Raw genomic sequence first — 19,550 nt, 5'->3', positions numbered from 1 at the left:
GACTTCTTCTAAGTAAGTGAGGCAGACGTGACCTCGATAGTCTGCTTCTAAAAAATCTAAGTGGAGAGACTCGGGAGCGTGTCGTCATTCTGCTCATGATGAAACACACAGAGAGCAAACTTAAAAAGAAAGATATTAAATAGTCCAACCAGCCTTTCTACTTCAGTTCAGTCACGTGGATTTGTTCTTCTAGACGCGGCCACGTGCTGTCCTGTCTTTAGCTGACATGTTCTTCCTTCAGGGCTCTGGAGTGAGAACAGGTCTCCACACGAAAAGGTGAAAGAAACGGTTGCAACAGAGTTGGGAAATTTTATTTTTCTGGTTAAAAGTGCCTTTACAGTACCCCATGAGGTATACAGTTTCTTGATGAGATGAGACGTGAGGTTATTTAATGACTGACTTCAAACGTTTGGTGTTCAAGACATTATCGCTGTACGGGGGGAGGGGGAAGGGTTGCACAAACAGTTGCAGAATCTCAATTTCATGGCACAATCTAGCGAGAACAGGAAAAAAATAATAAAAGAAGGACATAATGCTTCACATGATAAAACCCTGTTGTTTTGTTTTTTTTTCTAAAAGTGAGGATTTCATTCACAGTTGTGGTCCTATTTTGCATTTTCGCTCACGTTCCAACAATCACAGCACCAAAACTATCCCGTCACCCGTCCAACAAGCCTGAAGCACAAACCGTCTAAAACAACCAAAGAAAAAAAAAAAAAGAAAAGAAAACATCCTCGGTGAGGTTTTCAAATTTCTACCAAAAAAAGTCAACCATTCTACATATTGCTTATTTTATGGATGAAATCTGTGCAAAAAATCTCAGTGACAGTTAACCAAAAGTAAACCCACACACACACACACACACACACACCTGGGACATCACTAACTGGGTTTGTGTAAGGAGTGATATTGCACTGCTTCTCAACAAACAGGTGTTATACCGGTGGGGCCGGACCAGCGGTCAGTACACCCATGATACAGGCACCCACTGCGGGGTGGAGGTGGCGCGCTCCATGGCCTCCTCCACGCCTTTCACGCTTTCGTCCACGTCGTTGTTGACCAGGACCACATCGAAGAAGTGTCTATACGTGGTCGAGATGGTGTCCGACTCTTTCTGGATCATCTGCAGGTTTTCCGTCTAGGAGACAAAGACAGGCAGAGAGGGAGGGGGGGGTTAACGGTCGATGGCTGACGGGATCAAGGTGCTTCGAAGTACCGGAGTGAATTCGAGATAAAGAATTTTAGTACCTGAGCAGCTGTGTTGGTGGGAGCGATGAACACCACGAGAGGTGCGAAGTCGGCGGTCCGCAAGACCTTCAAGGTCTGGTTTAAAGAAATGTAAAAGAAAAGATAAGCAACTTGCAAAAAAAAGTGGAAGTGGGCAATTCAATCAGTGAAGTCTGGTGAAGTCAAGCAGACTCTGTAAATCTGAAGACAAGTCTGCTCGAGGGCCCGAGTGGACTGGAGGAGCCACAGCGCACCCGTAAAATCATTTATAATTGGAGGCTTATCTTTTTAAATTGTGGTCAATCTCACCATTTTGAATACTTTCAAAACAGCTCAAATAGGCATGAACGGTAATGTTGGCTCACCTGTGGCTCTACATCCAGCAAGGCGATTTTGCCCTGCTCGTGGATCTTCTGGATGGTCTCGATTTTGGTACCGAACATGTTGCCCTGGAAGCTGCCGTACTCCAGCAGCTCGTTCCCGGAGATGGACTTGGTCATGGCTTCGTTGGAGATGAAATAGTACTCCTGTCCGTTGTCCTCGTCCTTGCGCTGGGGTCTGGTGGTGTCTGCGGGAGAGAGAGTCAAAGACTTTAGCTGAAGAAAAAACGAAACAAATGCATCTTTAAAAGGAAAAAAAACAAAACGTCGACTCACGCGGTGCAGGATAGGAGAATTTATCAGGGTATTTGGTCAGGAGTGCACTTTTGATGTGTCTCCTTCCTACACCGGGCGCACCTGAAATGAGCCATGACATTTTCCATCAAACATTAACTTTCATCTCTGAGATCTTCAGTTACATAATCAAACTATCTTTTAATTGTTTGGACACTAAAACAAATGGACTTTGGGATATAAGTGGTTCCCTTATTATACTTTTTAAGGCTCTTACCGATAAGCACCAGAGTTTTTCTGTTAAAAGCCGGAAGCTGAACGACCTCCTCGTAGGAAATCACATCCAGCTGGTCAAAAACTGCGAGAGGAAGGATTTTGTTTGAGTCACACAGTAACACTGAGATACAGAAATCGCCCAGGAAACGAAACATGACTCCAGCGCTTCACTCACTCGAGCTGTGCTTGGCCAGGTACTTGTCTTTGCACTTCTTCTTCTTCCCGAACGGGCTGCAGGACTGGCTGCCCTCTCTGGCCTTGCTTTTACTCGCCACCCTCCTGAAGGCAAAAAAAAACAGAGATCTAGGTCAAGCTGGGAACATTTCGGGCTCAGTGCTGCGGTCCGTTGCTGATGCGGCACATCGTGTCAAATGTGACATGGCGGCGCGGGGATCGCTCATCGGACATGACGGAGCGTGTTTACCATTCCTGCAGCTCCGGGGAGGGAATCAGCCCGGCGAAGTCGGCGGCGCTGCTCTCCACTCGGCCTTGCCACCAGTTGGGATCCTGCTTGTTGATGATCTGGATGATGTCACCGGTTTGGAACTTCAGGCCCGCCTCTTTGCACGGGATGAGGTCATCCTTGGCGGGGTCATAGTCGAACTGAGCCCTCATGTACATCTATAGATTAACAGAACGTGATGCATTTACTTTTTGGAAGGAAAAAAAAAAAAAAAAAAAGAGCCCAGAAAAACATTTGCAGCGTCACAGCTTATTTGAACAGAACCAACGGGATCAATACTCTCCCACGACCTACAGTGTGTCAGCTGAGACAACACTATCTGATACCTGCGTGCTTATTTGATTTTGAAACCAAAACAGAAATATTCTACAGCTTGTCTCTGTCTGACAGTAAATACTCACAGGAAGATTTTCTAACACAGTCGTTTGTTTTTCTGCAAATGTTAATTCGCCCTTAAACAGAATTTACAAAGTTGGTGTTGTGATCTCGGACAGCTCACTCACTCACTCACTCGGCCTGAGGTTTAATTTATTCAATCATCGCTTCGCTTCCTGCAGCGACAGAACCAATATCCATCACACTCCAGATCAGAATAATGTGTGTGTGTGAGTGTGAAGCACCAATTAAGGCAATCATTTCCTGAAAATGTAATAAATTTTGCACTTGATCGAAAAACTTAATTAAACCCAGTAATGTAATAAAATGTTCAGACCGAAGACACTTTTACTTCCAACTTATTTTTCAAAACTATAAAATATCTTCGAAATGTAAAGTCTGTAATTATACAAACGTTTTAACACTGTTAGCGTCATTTTAGCCTCCTGAAAACACTGAAACTTGACACCAGTTCATTGTCTGGAAAGTTTATACATTCATTTTAAGGTTTATCGGAGACAGGAAGTGTTTTGTTGTTAAACGATCCCTGATTGGTCGATGTGGAAGGATCGTCCATTGAAGCAGTCACCGTCAGAAGATGGCCGACGTTAGACAAGTGAGCAACGAAGGAAATGTTCTTTTCCATCTGGTGACCGTACTGAACTACATTTAGTTTATTTAATTGCAGCCCCACTGATTATGATGAGGGAATACAATCATTTTCCAGATTACATTGTCTGTAAAATGCTATTATAATACAAATCAGGACATTTTATTTCATTACTGGTCAAGTTATGACATTATAGAGCCCTACTGATGTATCAGCCTATCAGAGATATACATCAGTATTGTTGTATATGTTGTCTCATGGTGATGAAAACTGTCATTTCTGATTAGAAAACTTTAAGTGAAGGTTGTTGTTTCAGTGCACTGGAAATATAGATTTATTGTGTTGAATACATTTAATGGGGTCACTGAAAAAAAATGTGTGTATCAGCTGATGTCTGATTTTGGCATCAACCCCAAAAAGCACAAATTTCATTACATTTCAAAGAAAATTCTCACATTATTGGGTGCTACATGACTCTTTTTCTTTATCAAACGATCAGTTTAATGTACGCATCTTAACTAAGCTGTCAAATATCACAACATGAACTCGTGTAAATCCCCCTCAGGATGAATTATCACTGATTGTTAGTAGAGTTCATGAACACTTGTGGTTTCCCCCCACCGAGTCGTTCCAGCGGTAGTCGGGTACACCGGAGCGGTCGGGGTCACCAAACATGATGTTCATTGAGCGTTAAAAGAATGAAAGGCGTATCAACTAAATCTACATATTAATGAACTACAAGCTTTGAAAGTAGACTGCCATCACTGACCACAGCAAAAACAAGAAGATAAAGCAGTGATAAAGTGTATAAAGATGAATGGTTGTTAAATTAAAGCTGTTTTAAATTCATATATGTTGTTAAAAGTCAGTAACAGCAGCCACTCGGACGCCTCAGGAGGCCCACGAATGACTGCCGGAGGTGATGACGTGTTGTGGCCAGTAGATGAGCAGCAGTGAAACACACTACTGACAGTGTTTCAAGTCAAAAACTAGCCAAAACTAAAGCGAGCGATGTGCTTTAGATTTTGAACCAATGTTATATAGTCACCTGGGCGGTTCACTGACTAACAGAGGAATTCCCCTAATAAAGAACAAAATAAATTGAAACACGGGAAAAGAAATGAAATCAAACCAGTGTTTGTAGATCGCACCACTACAAGTTACCATTGGATCTGAATGGTAAAAAAAAATAAAAAATACATATTTCTCAGTTTACTCATGCGAATTTGGGAAACACAAATACAAAAACAACACAAAACTCCAAACAAGAACAGGCGTCACAAGACTGAAGACAGGTGTGTGTGTGTGTGTGTTACTGCTGCTCACGTTACCTCGCAGGCTTGGGATCGACTCTGCGGGTTGGGAATGATCTTCATCGTGACGACTCCGTTGGTTTCTTTCTGTATGGAACACAAACGACACAGTTTTTACTCATACTCAGCTTTACAAACCGTAACAATTAAAGAGTCTCGTTGACTTTAGTGCCAAAGTCTAATCAGAAGGCATCAGACTCACCAGGATCTTCTGCAGCTGGTCGACAGATTGGTTCGTCACGCTTCTCCCGTTGATTTCGGCGATTTCATCCCCTTCATGTAAGGACCCTGCAGAGTAAAAAAACAAAGAAGCCAGGAGAAGTCGTTGTAACTCCAAATATTTCACACCTTAACAGGCTCAGCCGGCTTTATGATCAGCGATCTTGACACATCTTAAGGACTGAACAGTCTTTCTTTCCCTCCCACACTTTCTCTCGTTTAGTGAGACACTCGGTGGGTTTTTTACGGCGCTGTAGGAGCTCATCGGTGAGCCCGGAGCTTTTAATAACCTGCCTTTATTAAATTCGTTTGAGTTTGCTTTGTGCATCATCTCATAGTCTCAGATCATATGAGATGGTTTTTGAACTGCTTGCGGGAAGAAAACAAGCACCGTAGAGTCCATCTGTTCTCGATTAAAGGCTCTGTTTTTTGTTGCCTACTAGTCTCGGAGCTTCGGTTGGGTTTAGGGCAGGAGGTGCAGGAAAGGTAGGAGTTGGGTAGGAACGCCAGGGTAAGCCAATCAGAGGCAGAGTAAGAGAAGGAAAGAGCGAGTGGGTGGAGCTTGAAAAAAAGTGATCCAGACATGATTTGAGTGATTTCACAACGTGAGGAAGGGGATTTGATTTTTTTTCTTTTTTACTACTTGTGATTTCTTTCTCTGCAGATGAGTTTGCCATCAGTTATTTACTCATGACTAACATCACTCTTTGAGGAAATCTCTATGAAAAACGATGTGCTTTGTGGTTTGACCAACAGAAATGCAGAGCAGGTGGAGCGAAGTGAGCGACACAACGCTAAGCCTGTTCCCCGTTTTGCCCTGTTTATTCAAGTTAGGATAAAACACTGCGACAAACTACAGTCCCTAAACTGTCAGACACACACACACACACACACACACACTAGGTCAGAACTAACACCCGGATCAATGCATGATTAATTACCTTGTCTATGGATCATGCCCCCGTGCAGTATTCTGGCCACGGTACACTTTTGTTTGTCGTTGAGCTTCAGAGTGACTCCCTGCAGACAGAAAGAACACGTTCAACGAGGAAGAACCAGCAACATAAATGTGAACAAATATCAAGTGTGTGTGTGTGTGTGTGTGTGTGTGTGTGTTTGTGTGGAGGCAGATGGCGTACCATCGGCTCGGAGGGATTCTTCTCAAACGCCACTTCTTTCATCCTGGTCAGCTCTGCGCCGTTCATGTGTCCGGCACTCCCGTTGGTGTATACGTCAGCGCCTTTATTCTCATATGTCTGCATAGCCGCCTGTTAAAAAATAAAAAGACGCTACATTAATGTTTTATATCAGGAAAAAAAAAAAGACATTTAAACCTTCCTTTATGCAAAGAGTCAGATCACTCGGACAGTTGAGATGATTATGACACCGGTATCTTCAATAACCCTGCAGCGAAAGCCTTTCTGCCGACAGCTACGTTTCATCTGTAGTTTCAACATATGTTCCAAGGTTGAAAATTAACCAGGTGGTTATAACACCTCATTAACCGCCGTCCAGTGATATGCTCCGCCAGGCTCATGTGGTCATGGATACCAGCAGTGTCATCAGGCGATCACGTCAAAAGACAAAAAAAGCATTGAATGAAAAATAAGATGATTCTTTTAGACGATCTGTGACGAAGTGTAGTGTCCCAATTAATATTTTAAGTTTGCTACAGAGATGGAAGACAGAGCACAGCGGCTGGCTTTGTGGATCCTCGCAGTGCTTTTACACTCCAATGAACCCAAAAGCAGGAAATCCCCGTTCTCACACGGTTTCCAGGCCACTTCCAGAGATGGTCTCTCGTTCAGATCCTCTGATGAATAAAGACAATGCGAGAGATACAAGATAAACTTCCTGACAATGTTCCCTCGAGAGAGACGTCATTCATTGAATGCACATTATGAAAAAGTCCATAAAATGGCCTCTGAACTGTCATCGGAGACGTGATGAGCTGCGTCAGCAAAAGAAAAAAAGAACCTGCGTGAAAATGACACATCAGCACTGCTTCAGCAGAAAAATATATTATCTATCTTCCAGAATCAGCACGACAATAAACCAATAAATATTACTATCGCCTTCCTCCTCCTCCTCCTCCTCCTCCTCCTCCTCCCGACCTTTCACCTCAGCTTTGACACACAGTGCAGAGAAGCAGCTTGGTGTGTAACACAGAAAGGAATCTATACTGCATGTTTTCTTATGTCCTCCTAACTAAAACTATATATTCTCAGTTGACTAAATAACATGAGAATACAATTTCCCAACACATAACGATGTTTTACCCCGAAACCCCACCACTCTGATTTCAATCTCTGAAATCCAAAAAAGGTGTCGTATTAATGTTTCTAATCCTAGATCAGAACATCTCCTTCTGGAGCTGCTCCGAAAAACTAAACTAACTAAAAAAAAAACAAGACAGCAAATGTAATTTAGTCGAACCACATGACCAGCGTAGATAAACCAGATGAAATTCTACCTGCTGGAGGATCATATAATGACATTTATATTGTTCTTTCCCCTCCAGTTTTAAGAGGAAAAACTACCAGATAAGAATTAAATAGATACAAGATGTAAATTCAGTCATTTCTGGAGCTTCACAGCAAAACAGCATTACAGTATTTCCCTTTAACGACTGTAGTAGATGGAGACTTGCTTTAAAACAAATGGATCCATACAGCTCGTCCACTGTAATCCACGTCTCTGGAAGCTCCAGGATCCCAAATTGATTTGAGAAGACATTAACTGCACCTTTGTTATAGCTGCATCTTCACTGTAGCTGCTACCATAAACCCATATCAAGTGGGTGCAGAAGCTTGAAAAATTTGGGACCCTGAAGCGTCTGGAGACTTGGGTTAGGATGCAGGATAAGCTGAAAAGAATTTGCGATTATGTTTTTTTTTTTTTTGCTGTGAAGCTCCAGAAATGTTTTTGGTGAACTATGAAATGTACCCGACGTCCCCTCAGCATGTGGGTGAGCAGATAATGACTGAACTTATCCTTTAACTTTTAGAGCTACATTCACGCATATTTTTGCAGTTTTCTTCTCGAGCCACAGAGCAGGAGGCTTTTTGAGTGCCGACCCTCGGGACTGACCAGGAAGGGTAAAGGTTCCATCTAAAGGTCGAGCGTTATCGCCGTGATAACCTGCCTGAAGATATCTGAGGAATACTGACGGATCTCTCACAAACAGCAGGATACAGAGGACGTGTGTTTTTATGCTTGATTAGATTATCACAAGAAGGCATTTTTAATTAAGTGTCTCTCGTCATCGTCAGCTCTTATCACTCGGCGTAGAGATAAACACGGGCATTCATGTGGCTTTTTTTTTCCCTTTCTTTTTTTTGGCATTAATGCGTTTCCAATCACTGTGAACAGTCACGAAGCCCCGTCGCAAACTTGAATGCCAGCTGTGGGTGTGGAGACGCAACAGGATAAACAAAGAGCCAAAGGGTGGGAGGCAGGAAAACAAAAAAAACAAAAACAAAAAAAGCAGAGTGCTTCCTGTTCTGGACGTTCGCCCGTCTTAAATCTAAAGAAGACGCCCGGGTTGTGTTGGAAGCAGAGTGTGTGAGGTGCATCAGGATAACACAATGCACATCTAACGGTATCCTGACTACATGAGTGATTACATTATCGTGTCTCAGCTGCTCTTTCTCTTTCGGATGATTTGCCTTTCAATCAGGAGACATTCATTATTAACAGTTTCCCCCCCCCCCCATCCCTGTAGGATTTAGGGGCGGATCTCCTGCCAACAGGCGAAGAGATATTGATCTGGTGAAGGAACACAGTGGGACGTCAATACTCGACCTAGATGAAACTAAAAAGAAACACAGGGTGCGGGTAATGAGCCACTCAGAAATCTTTAACAACTACTCTGAACACAAACTGGGAGAATTTTGAGAGATTATCCACCGACAGCTGAAACATGACGCGTTAGCTCTCCTCTGGCTCACCTGAAGCTTCATTCATTTCAAGCTTTAAGTGTAACTCGGAGGTTCAATTTATACTTAAAAGGGGCACTGTGTAGTTTATTAATGAGATTATGTCTATATCTATCATTTATATTTATAATATCAATGAGAGATATGTTTTTTTTTTCCAGAATAAATCAGCTGTTCTCAGAGGAAAATAAGCTCCCGAGAAGACAGTTTGAAGCTAGAAAAGTGGCAGGGTCCGCCACATATAAACACACAAGTAAAACAGGATGAAACGATTAATAACGATCTCTCTCCTCTGACTAAGATGTCTTCCCTAACACTACATACTGCTCCTTTAACCTCCTCAGAAGGATTTATTATGTTTAACGGCACAAATTTAGACGTGAAGGAGTCGGTGTGCTCGGTTAAATGTGCAGGAGCGTCTGGGAGAGTTTGAGTGAGTCATTTTACGTTACATTTCAGCGTTTTTAAACTTATCTGTGCGCTGACAGAAGAGTCAGTAGCGGCAGTGAGCTGTGAAAGTGTGGCTTACACGACCAGTAGAGTAGCTGCCCTTGTGTTGAAATGCATGACTGGCTGTCTATGCAGGGCTGCAGCACAGTTAAGTCTGAAGTATGTGGGGGAGTCTGGAGAGCAGCTGGAACAAGCCGGCCTACTTCAGTCATCACCACCAAACTCCACATAAAGAAATCATAGGATGCAGTCAAATCAGCCCGATGTGGTTTAAAACCAACATTACTCTGCAACTGTGGGATGATGAGTCATGTGACCTCGCTTGAAGGACGCTGATTTCACAAATCAGCACTGAGCGAGATTGTTGCTCAGGGCTATTGAACTGCAGACTGCTGATGTCAGGAAAAGGAGTTTCCTCCCTTCAACGTTTCCCCCAGTAGCTCCACTGCTGACTTTTCAATATTTTTCAGAGAACAAGTTTAGAGCAGAGAGTTCCCTCGATGGTACCGGCTGTCAAACTGAGGCCTGGGGGGCCTGATGAGGAGGAGGGAGGAGGGAGGAGGGAGGAGGGAGGGGGGTCAGTGAGGATTTAAGTTGGAACTGTTCTGACTACTTTGTGGGTCAAACGCTGAAAGTGCTGCTGGGGGTTTTAAAAGGTGAAGTCAGAGGTTTCGTAACATAATCGGGTGTTGATGTGAACTTTATAGCTAAAAGAACAGCCTGGTGCTGTGTGTTGAGGTAAACAGCCTCAGCTTACTGCTGACACTAATGCCTCAGCAGCAGTAACAGCCGGAGGGGCCACATCAGGCTGGAGTAACTGTAACTTCTTATTTCCCTCCTATCTGACCTGCACATTGTGCTTCACTGCCACATCTGAAGATGACAATCACATATGACGGATTCTGTTCCGTTAACAGGCAGAATGCTTCATGATCTCAGCTGGAAAATACAGAAAAAAAAGAAAAGAAAAAAAAACCTCTTGACGTGTGAAAAATCCTCGTTTCCCCAATGTGTCCCAATTTTGAGAGGAAATGCAGAAGTGAAAATAGCAAATGCACAGTCTGCTGGGTCCCAGCTGAGGCTGAGTGAGCATTTACTGATCACAGACCAGCTGACAGGACCTACACGTACACTTCTTTGTTAAATGGATCCACACATTCAGCTGCTGCAAGTTGAATCATGTAAACACATCTAGGTCTATTCTTAGAAGGTCTTGTCGAGGGGGGGGATCAAAACCCCACAGTCATGTGGCCCCCTTCTCTGCTTCCCGGAAGCAAAAATGTAGTCCACTAACCACCAAAAGCTATGAAAAAAAAGAAAGGTAAAAAAAAACAACCCAAACAATAAAAAACGACAGCTTACCTTGTCAGACTTTGGTTTGTTTTGGAGGAGCTGCTCCAGGTACAGATCGGAGAGGGCTGTCCGGACGCTGCTCACAGACTCCAGTATGACGGCAGGTTCGTTTTTATTGGATTTTAACGTCATCTTTCCGTGTGAGCTCGTGGAAAGAAAAAAAAAAAAAACGAAAGAAAAAAAAAAGAAAAAGAAAAACCACCCTGTGAACCCGATGTGCCCCCGCTCAAGGTCCGCAAAGAGGAGCGTCCTCGGAGAGGAAACAGCTGATAAGGGAAGAGATAAAAAAAAAAAAAAAAACTCTACGTGAGATTAGAAAAAAAAAAAAAAGAGTCCAAGGTTTTTGTGATCAGCAGCAGGTGAGCTTCATGAGACGTGTGCTGCGGGAACACCGCTGACAAAGCAAGTAAACATGTATCTGACTGCTGCTGCTGCTCAGAGGGGCAGGCTCGTGCTGCCTTCACGCGCCCCCCAAGGGCTCGGAAATCCCATGCACTCCAGTTGTTTACGCGAGCAACGCATATGAAGTGTGGACCACACGGAGACGTTAAAACAAAAACAAAAAAACCAACAACAACAAAAAAAACGCAGTGTGGGGAAAAAGCCTGTGTTGGAGGTATGTGTTTTCGTAACGTTTAGGCTGCATTATGTAGGCTAGGCTAACGTTAGTTACAGCCTAGTGAAAGTATGCTGTTGTGTTTTTAGCCTAGCATGTGTTCATCTTAATATGTATCCATGACTAACGTAATTAAGATTGTTGTCTTGCTCCATAATAATATTTAATTAGCCTTTACTGTCTTATTTTACATTTTCACGTTGCTATCTTTAGCATAAACTCCTTTGCCCAAAGTTACCAAACTTTCCGCATATCTAATTTTCATGACAGACAGTAACAACCTAATTATAGATACGAATCGCCGCACATCAGCTTTGCCTTGAATTATAAGTGGCACCAGGTTAGCTTTGTTAGCTCTTAACTTCCCCAAAAAGACGTTTTGTGCTCGCTCAACGTAAACAATGGTATTTTCCGACGGTACGTGAACGCAGCGTTACCGCAGCGCTCTCAGCAGGGCTGCGCTAACAAGGAAGCAGAACATAACGGAGTCCTGCTGACGCTGCCTCCAGCGGATCACTGGGAGAAGATGTCCAGAACCGAACCGAACAGAACAGAACACCGAGCTGCACATCTTTCATGAATACAAATACCTAAAATATTGATATTAGCCCAGGGGCCCATCTGGGCTAATATTAATATTTTAGGTATTTGGAATCTTAGAATAAGTAGACTGCTCTTTTATTTAGGTACTTAAGTATAAATGCTAAGTGCCTGTAATTAGCCCAGTTATTGTCTTCTCATGCTCCTTTCTACTTCCACTGCATCTCTTTATCTTTTGTACATTTCCTATAAAGAACTTATAAAAAATGTGATGTTTCTGAAAGTGCATCTGGAATGGTGTTTGACTGAAAAGTTGATTAATCAGTTAATCAGCTGACAGCAAAGACGTTGTCATCGAATTCAATACCTGATTGAATCATTTAATCACATTAAAAAAAACTAAACAGCTTCACCACTGATTTCTCTTCAAACTATTTTCATAATGAATGTTTAGCAATGATGGAATGTAACTAAGTACATTTACTCAGGTACTGTAGTTAAAGGTGCAGTATGCAACAGTGACTAGGGTGCAGTAAATTGTCAGAGAAGCCGCTAACTGCCGCTAACTATAGTTGCCGCTAGCTAGTTAGCTTTGTCAGCTGTGCAGTTAGCAGTAGTTACTAGGACTACAGAGAACAGGGTCAGGGCTGTCTGGGTTAGCATGCTAACCTTGGTAGATATCTCTGCAACAATTTCTTAATATGACAGCTATTTATATGCAATGAGTACATATGTTCGGTGATTTAATTACATTTTCTTATTTACACATACACACGTGAAATTAAGTAACATTTGCGTACCGTACAGTGTGTCATTACTTCTAAAATAATGGATGAATACTTCCTCCAACACTGCTTCGTATATTCCAGTGTACAGTACAAATACTAATGTCGGCAGATGCAACAATAAGAAACACATATGCACTTTATTTTGATGAAAATCCCACAAAAGTGTAAAAGTACATGGATATATATATATATATATATATATATATATATATATATATATATATATATATATATATATATATATATATATATATATATATCCGGCATCTGTTCATCTTCTCTAATGGATCTGCTCCAGTTTCTTGCAGCTTATATGTCAGATAAAAAAAAAAATGCATTTACACAACCAGCACTTTAGTCTCCTGAAACAACACAAAAAGCCTCATCATCCCATATTGTACACATGATTTACATGCAAAAAAGGCATTTTTTTACATTGACTGTATGTGCAAATGTATCTGTAAAACCAACTGCATAACAAAATCAAGCTGACTCAGAGTGTTGAAAATAATGGCTGATGGATGTCACTTCCTGGATCAAAACATTAAATCTGCTCAGATGTTCTGTTATGTTCCATGTGTAATGAATGTTCTTGTGATGAAATGTATTAATTCATTTATTCTGACAGCAGTAGGGTCGAGGATATGACATGAAACAGCCAGGTATTCAGCCAGGTGAGCAGGTATGAGCTTCCGGAGGGGAACTCCAGAGGGAGCCAGCATACAGGTTTCCCTCTGCCATCAAACACTAACGTCACACTAAAGCAGAATCCATGAGGATGGTTACCTGTGAACATGCAGGTCATTTACTTTACATATCAGAAAAAAAGGCCTTTCAGACTGTTGATTGATCATCAAACACTCCTTCTGTCACAGCTGATTACTCTCTAGTTGCTCTGTTTTATCAGTGCCTGATTACATCGCTAACGTCTCCTGTCATGTATTGGTATTCCAAAAAGGCACCACCGTATATTTTTATTTTTAGATCTTAATGTGTTGCTGACTGTCGGCTTGAGTTTGCACCAAGTAAATATTATTATTATTATTATTATTACTGAAGTAGTGCTTTGTCTGCTGGATCTAATCTGACCCCAACTTGGTAACACTGTACAATAGCGTAAACAAAACTGTGAGTAGTTACAAAGAAACTAGTAAGAAATTAAGCAGGAAAGACTTGGTAATTAATGAAATCAGTAGAAAGTAACTTCTGAATAACTGAATCGATGACTATATATTGAATTATGATGAATTACTCATAAATGGAAGATACTATATAAATGAATCATTACTGAACTGTTCATTAATATCTGTGAATCGTCATACTGATCATTTTCTTCATGAGATGTTCCTGATTAACTCATTAATTACTAATAACTTATTCATTAGTTACTGTTCCTTTGTACCTCATGTGAAACAATACTAAGTAGCTACCAAACATGCTCATTAATTACTATTATTATTTGCATGTTAGTTAATTAATGTTTGTGTAACCAAGCAAGTAAAGTGTAGTTATCAATAAGAGTCATTAATTATTAATTACTTAATCATTAGCTACTTTTTTGTGCCACCTTGTGTAAAATCATATATTATACTGAGTAGTTGTTAAGTAGTCATTAAATACTATTAATTATCTCTCAATTGTCATCCATCATATTGAGTAGTTACCAAGTGTAATCACTAATTACTCATTAGTTACTATGTTGTGCCCCCTCAAGTACACATTTGTTTAAAGTACCTAAAAAAAGTGCCAACATAAAGAAGTAACGTCAGATAAATGTCAAGGTGTCCGGGCCTTAAACGCACCTCCGAGGTGCGCTATACATCCGGGCACTGCAGTAAAGCCAACCACGCATGCGCCAAAGCGCCCCCCCGCCCAGCCGCCATCCTGGACCCTGGGTGTCATGGCTACAACACTTCACCACAATAACGGGAACTACCATGCTGCGTTTAATCATTAACATCGTCCCGTGTCGGCGTCTTGAAACATTTTATGGAGCCCAGTCTCACTTCAGGTGTCACTTCGTGGACTCGGACTACGACAGGGAAAGTTTCAGGGGTTAATCAATTAGTTTAAGTTTAATAAGATTGTGTTTACGTACAGGATGTTGGGCTCGTTGATAAGGAAACTGCAGCCTGCGCTGAAACGGACTCAGGTGATGTGGAGCCACAAGAAGCAGATCCGTGCGGCATCGTCGGCGTCTTTTCAATTACTCGAGGACAGTCTCGGTGAGTTTATCACGTTTCAACCCCGATGTATGTGTGAATGTACGAGGCAAACCACTTGTTAACTCCTGTGTGTGTGTGTGTGTGTGTGTGTGTGTGTGTGTGTGTGTGTGTGTGTGTGTGTGTGTGTGTGAACTCACCAGAGCTTCACTATGGAGGGACACCGATGCGTTTTAACTACGTGTGGCTGCGGGACCACTGCCGCTCCGCCGCCTCCTACAACCCGCAGACCAACCAGAGGAACGTGGACACCGGGAGCATCGACCTCAGCATCCGGCCGGACAGCACCAGTGTGCGGGATGGTCACCTCGTCCTCACATGTAAGTTATAAAAGCAGGAAACACAACAAGAGTGAGTGGCAGAGGTGAGTGTCACTGTGATACACCTTCACCACAAAGTAATAAGTCTTTATACAGAGTTGGATTTCCAACCCACAGGGGCCCCAGAGTCCCCTCACGTCACTGCATGCAACATGATGGAAATTCATTGCAAATTATTAAATGGAAAATAATACAAAATCACCTCATTGTGGTCCTGCAGAGTTGCATAATCCTGCAGCCTTAAACTACAACAACCTGAGTCACATGCAGAAAACTGGCTGGGTTGTCGGGGTGTGACAGCACATCGATCCAGATCGATATATCGACTCGATGATTGACAATCCAAGGACATGGATGCAAAGTGAAAACATCGATTCATATAGGCCCTTTATTTTGGATTTCCCATGGCACATCTGCAGCCAAGAAAAATATGGTGAGGATCTTATTAAGTCAGCAGCAATGATAGACCTTCATGGTTCACGTTCATATTTCAAAGGCCAACATCTTTAAGTTAACGGAGATATTTGCATTTAGAGTCAAATCTGATGTATTTGACAGAGCAATTCAATTTTCCCTCTTTGATATCAGGTCATGACATTAACTGCACCGTTAACACACTGCCACAACATACATTTGTCTTTAAAGATGTAATATGTTGGAACTCTGCATTAAAATGTCTGAAAACAACAATGTTTTATGTTTAGTTGAGTTTTGTGATCACATCATTACAAACGTTTCCAGCAATCCTCAAACTAAGACGAATCCACGATGTACTTAAAGTAACTCTCGCTGTCGCTGCTGACAGGGTAGAGGAGTCAGCTCAAAAGGCTACGAATTTAAAACGCCACCTTATTCGTTAAGATCTGTGCAGGAGTCAAGTCGAGTTTAATCACAGGCTTGTTTGTCTTCATGCAGTCAGATTACTTTACCGTCACTAGCCATAAACACAAGGGAGGTCTCTGTGGATCGCTGCTGCAGACGGGTTGTTGGTGAAGAGAAATCTAAAAGTTAAAAAGTAATTTCTTAGCTCTGTAAACGGCTTCGGATCAGTTGCACCGGTGCACCTGAAATTAAGCAGGTATGATGAGTGAATTTGGCAGTGACTCGTTGGTGGAAAGAAGAAAACTAATCCTGATTTTTGGGTACGATCAGTGATATTTTTTTAGAAATTAAATTAAATTGCATCGGGTTCACCTGAATTATGTGCTGGTTGAGGTGTTAGGAGCACCAGTGCAACCAGCCCTGCATATCAGTAGTTGGTCGTGGTGAAAAAGAAATGTAAAAGTCATGGTTTAAGGCTGTTGCTCATGCAGTTGTGTCCCATAAAGCTCAACTTCCAATTCATCACCCACTGCTGTTCCCTCCAGAGGCCCCAGCAGGCTGAGTGGAAGCAGTTTATCAGGCCCAGCCACCGACTAGATGGAGCTATCCCTCAATCTGTCTCCGATGGCTGCCTGCACACACAAAGGGGAAAAAAGTCATGTGGGATTTAATTTCCTTCTTTCTGTCCCTCAGCAGCCAGGTGTGGAAAAGGAAAACAGGTGTTACAGCGTCCCTTTGCCAGCTGCTCATGTGCACCCTCGCGTTCTCCCCACCCTTGTGACCCCACAACATAGCTGGGGTCAGGTCTGACATGAGCAGGAAGGTAATCATAGCGCTGGAGCTATTTCATTTTAAAAATGGATTAGGCTGCATGATGTGGGGAGGTAGATACCATCACTGCAAGCTTTTAATACCACAGCAGTGCAGGCAGCGTCCTGCAGCTTGGAGAGGCCGGTGCTTTCTGTCTGTCTGGCTTGTGCGACACACTGATGCCTCCCTGTGTGCTGCTGGACTCCAGCGTTTTTTGTGGATGCCGGGCTGTGATGTGTCCGCCAGAGTGGCACTGAACCTTACCTAAACTGACAAACTGGGAGCCGTCAGCCCCGAGACAGTTTATGATGCACACACTGCTGTGGGTGTGCTGCCACGTGTGCCTCTCCCTGTCAGTGGTGCACATTCAAGGTCAGCTGAGTCTGGTGTGTGCACAGTCTCTCCACGAACACATCCCTCACTGACTCGCTTTTTTCTCAATGCTCGTTCTCAAAGGTTCAGTTTTTATGAGCTGCACTATAATCCCTTCATAACCTGCATGAAATGTACTCCTTTTTATATTCATGCATTTCAAACAGTTAAGATAAAGAGCCATAAAATGGTCACCAACAGTGACCTCAAGCATTGTTATACTTCAGACAAATTGGCTGTGCAGAGTATTGAGTCTTAACTTCCCTAACAGGGCTGGATTAACCCACCAGGAGGTAAATTGAATTCGTTCTGTGGGCCCCATAATGACCCCCAACCCAGTTACCTTGTGCTCTTTTTGCAAACTGTGTGTATCCTGCTTACTTTGAGAACTCATCACGAACCGAACACATTTCCTCACATATTCTGCCTCGAGTTTTCTGTGCATCAGATTGTTTCTTTTGCAGTTTAGATAAATATACATTAACTTTGTATAATAAAGGCAGATTTTGACACGGGGCCCTTGAGAGGACGAGGCTTTCAGCAGTTGCACTTTGTACAGCCGTGCATTGCTTGTACCTAACAATACATACGCTTTTTCTTTCTTCTGTTCCCAATTATGCTTTAACCCTCCTTAAACAACGTTCTCCAGTAATTAATTGCACCTAATAATAGTTTACGTTTCTGTGTCCCAGGGCCGGATGGTCACGTGTCAGAGTACAGCCTGAGCTGGCTCGCCGACCACAGCTATGAAACAAAGAAGCAGAGCGCCGTCCAGCCTCGCATCCTCTGGAACTCGGACATCTATAAAAACCCAAACATACCTTCTGCAAAATGGGACACGTTCATGAACAGTGATGACGAACTGAAGAAGTTCCTTCAAGACTACGTCCTGTACGGGATCGCGTTTGTAGATGGCGTCCCAGCTACAGTGGAGGCCACAGAGGCCGTCACCCAGAGGGTCAGTCTCATCAGGTACCAAGACCGGACTTTATCGGTCCGTGTGAACCTCCTGTAAATTACATTGTCAAGCCACTAATCCCTAATTGGCCATTTGCAGTCAGCGGGCAACATTCATTTATGTTTTTTTTTTATTTTTTTTTTATACTTATCCACAAGGGAGACTACATATGGAAGAATGTGGTCTTTCACTTCAGATTTTTCCAGAGGAGACACTGCGTACAGCCAGCTGGCTCTGGACCGTCACACTGACACCACATACTTTCAGGAGCCATGTGGGTAGGTGCAGGAGACGTGGACTGTGGGATTCGAAAGCAGCCCAGAGTTTTGATGATGAATTGCAATTGAAACCCAAGAAAATGTGCATTTGAATAGTAGAGTTTGTAAAAACAATTTATTGTTGCAGAATCCAGGTTTTCCACTGCCTCAAGCACGAGGGAACAGGCGGCAGGACACTACTTGTCGATGGCTTCTATGCGGCCGAAAAGGTTCGCCAGCGGTCTCCTGAAAACTTTGAGCTGCTCGCCAATATTCCCATCAGGCACGAGTACGTGGAAAACACAGGCAACCACCAAAACCACATGACGGGGATCGGCCCGGTGCTCAATGTGTATCCTTGGAACAACGAACTTTACCTTATCCGGTACGTTTGATTTCATCTACCAGCGTACTACTTGATGTTAGCTACAGTTAGCAGCACGTAGCCGTTACTGTGTGACATGCTGCCCCCTGTTGTCTTGGAATATGAATTCAACAGGTATCTTACATATTGCACCTGTAATGTAGCGCTTGAAAAACCTTTGCTTTGTAGCACTCACTATATCATTAAAGGAGCATGTGGTGGCCTGATTAGCAGTCTGTACCTGGGCTGGGAGCCTCAGAGGCTCAGAGGCTAGCTAGAGGATAGACACCTGTTATTTATTTATATGATTTAAACAAAGATTCGTACTTGTGCAATAAGTCTTAACATAATGGCAGACTTTTCCCAGTAGCTGGTTCGTGGTACGCTTTTTGCTGTTTTACGTCATCTGAAAGGGATATTATGTACTTTTAAAAGTGTGATGAAATGTTTTAATCTTAAAATCAACAACAATGCTGTTTCTTTTTCCCCCAGATACAACAACTTTGACCGCTCAGTGATAAACACAGTCCCCCATGACGTTGTTCAGCGGTGGTACGTGGCACATCGAGAGTTAACGACAGAATTAAGGCGGCCAGAGAACGAGCTGTGGGTGAAACTCAGTCCAGGCAAAGTAAGCTTCACT

At 42.8% G+C, this 19,550-nt stretch overlaps 2 protein-coding genes across 6 annotated transcripts in view; one reads left to right on the top strand and one right to left on the bottom strand.

Annotated features, from left to right (window-relative positions):
* Nucleotides 1-293: 293 nt before the first annotated feature.
* mpp1 (membrane protein, palmitoylated 1) lies at nucleotides 294-11,111 on the bottom strand. The gene is made up of 12 exons (XM_037118949.1): nucleotides 10,848-11,111; nucleotides 6,237-6,365; nucleotides 6,039-6,117; nucleotides 5,081-5,166; nucleotides 4,897-4,965; nucleotides 2,542-2,738; nucleotides 2,293-2,396; nucleotides 2,119-2,199; nucleotides 1,884-1,964; nucleotides 1,593-1,795; nucleotides 1,249-1,323; nucleotides 294-1,138 (listed from the first exon to the last, which is right to left on the bottom strand). Exons 1-12 carry the CDS (start codon nucleotides 10,968-10,970, stop codon nucleotides 962-964), a joined length of 1,404 nt encoding a protein of 467 aa, XP_036974844.1. The 5' UTR covers nucleotides 10,971-11,111; the 3' UTR covers nucleotides 294-961.
* Nucleotides 11,112-11,287: 176 nt separating this feature from the next.
* The window catches only part of tmlhe (trimethyllysine hydroxylase, epsilon), a 33,859-nt gene continuing 25,596 nt past the window's right edge, over nucleotides 11,288-19,550 (top strand). For 3 of the 5 annotated variants that reach the window (XR_005078477.1, XR_005078476.1, XM_037118951.1), the window contains exons 1-7: nucleotides 14,262-14,793; nucleotides 14,883-15,007; nucleotides 15,148-15,324; nucleotides 18,021-18,300; nucleotides 18,445-18,564; nucleotides 18,692-18,928; nucleotides 19,400-19,538. Coding sequence is in view for 3 of the 5 variants with exons in the window: in XM_037118951.1 (XP_036974846.1) it covers nucleotides 14,633-14,793; nucleotides 14,883-15,007; nucleotides 15,148-15,324; nucleotides 18,021-18,300; nucleotides 18,445-18,564; nucleotides 18,692-18,928; nucleotides 19,400-19,538 (1,239 nt within the window). In the remaining 2 variants the exon portion in view is untranslated. Of the gene's footprint in view, nucleotides 11,455-14,261; nucleotides 14,794-14,882; nucleotides 15,008-15,147; nucleotides 15,325-18,020; nucleotides 18,301-18,444; nucleotides 18,565-18,691; nucleotides 18,929-19,399; nucleotides 19,539-19,550 lie in introns of those variants that run through there. The other 2 variants (XM_037118952.1, XM_037118950.1) reach the window with 2 other exon arrangements.

The sequence above is a fragment of the Acanthopagrus latus genome, chromosome 13 (assembly GCF_904848185.1).
Source record: "Acanthopagrus latus isolate v.2019 chromosome 13, fAcaLat1.1, whole genome shotgun sequence".
Taxonomy (NCBI): Eukaryota; Metazoa; Chordata; class Actinopteri; order Spariformes; family Sparidae; genus Acanthopagrus; species Acanthopagrus latus.
Note: the sequence above shows the minus strand (reverse complement) of the source record. Positions and strands in the feature narration are given on the sequence as shown.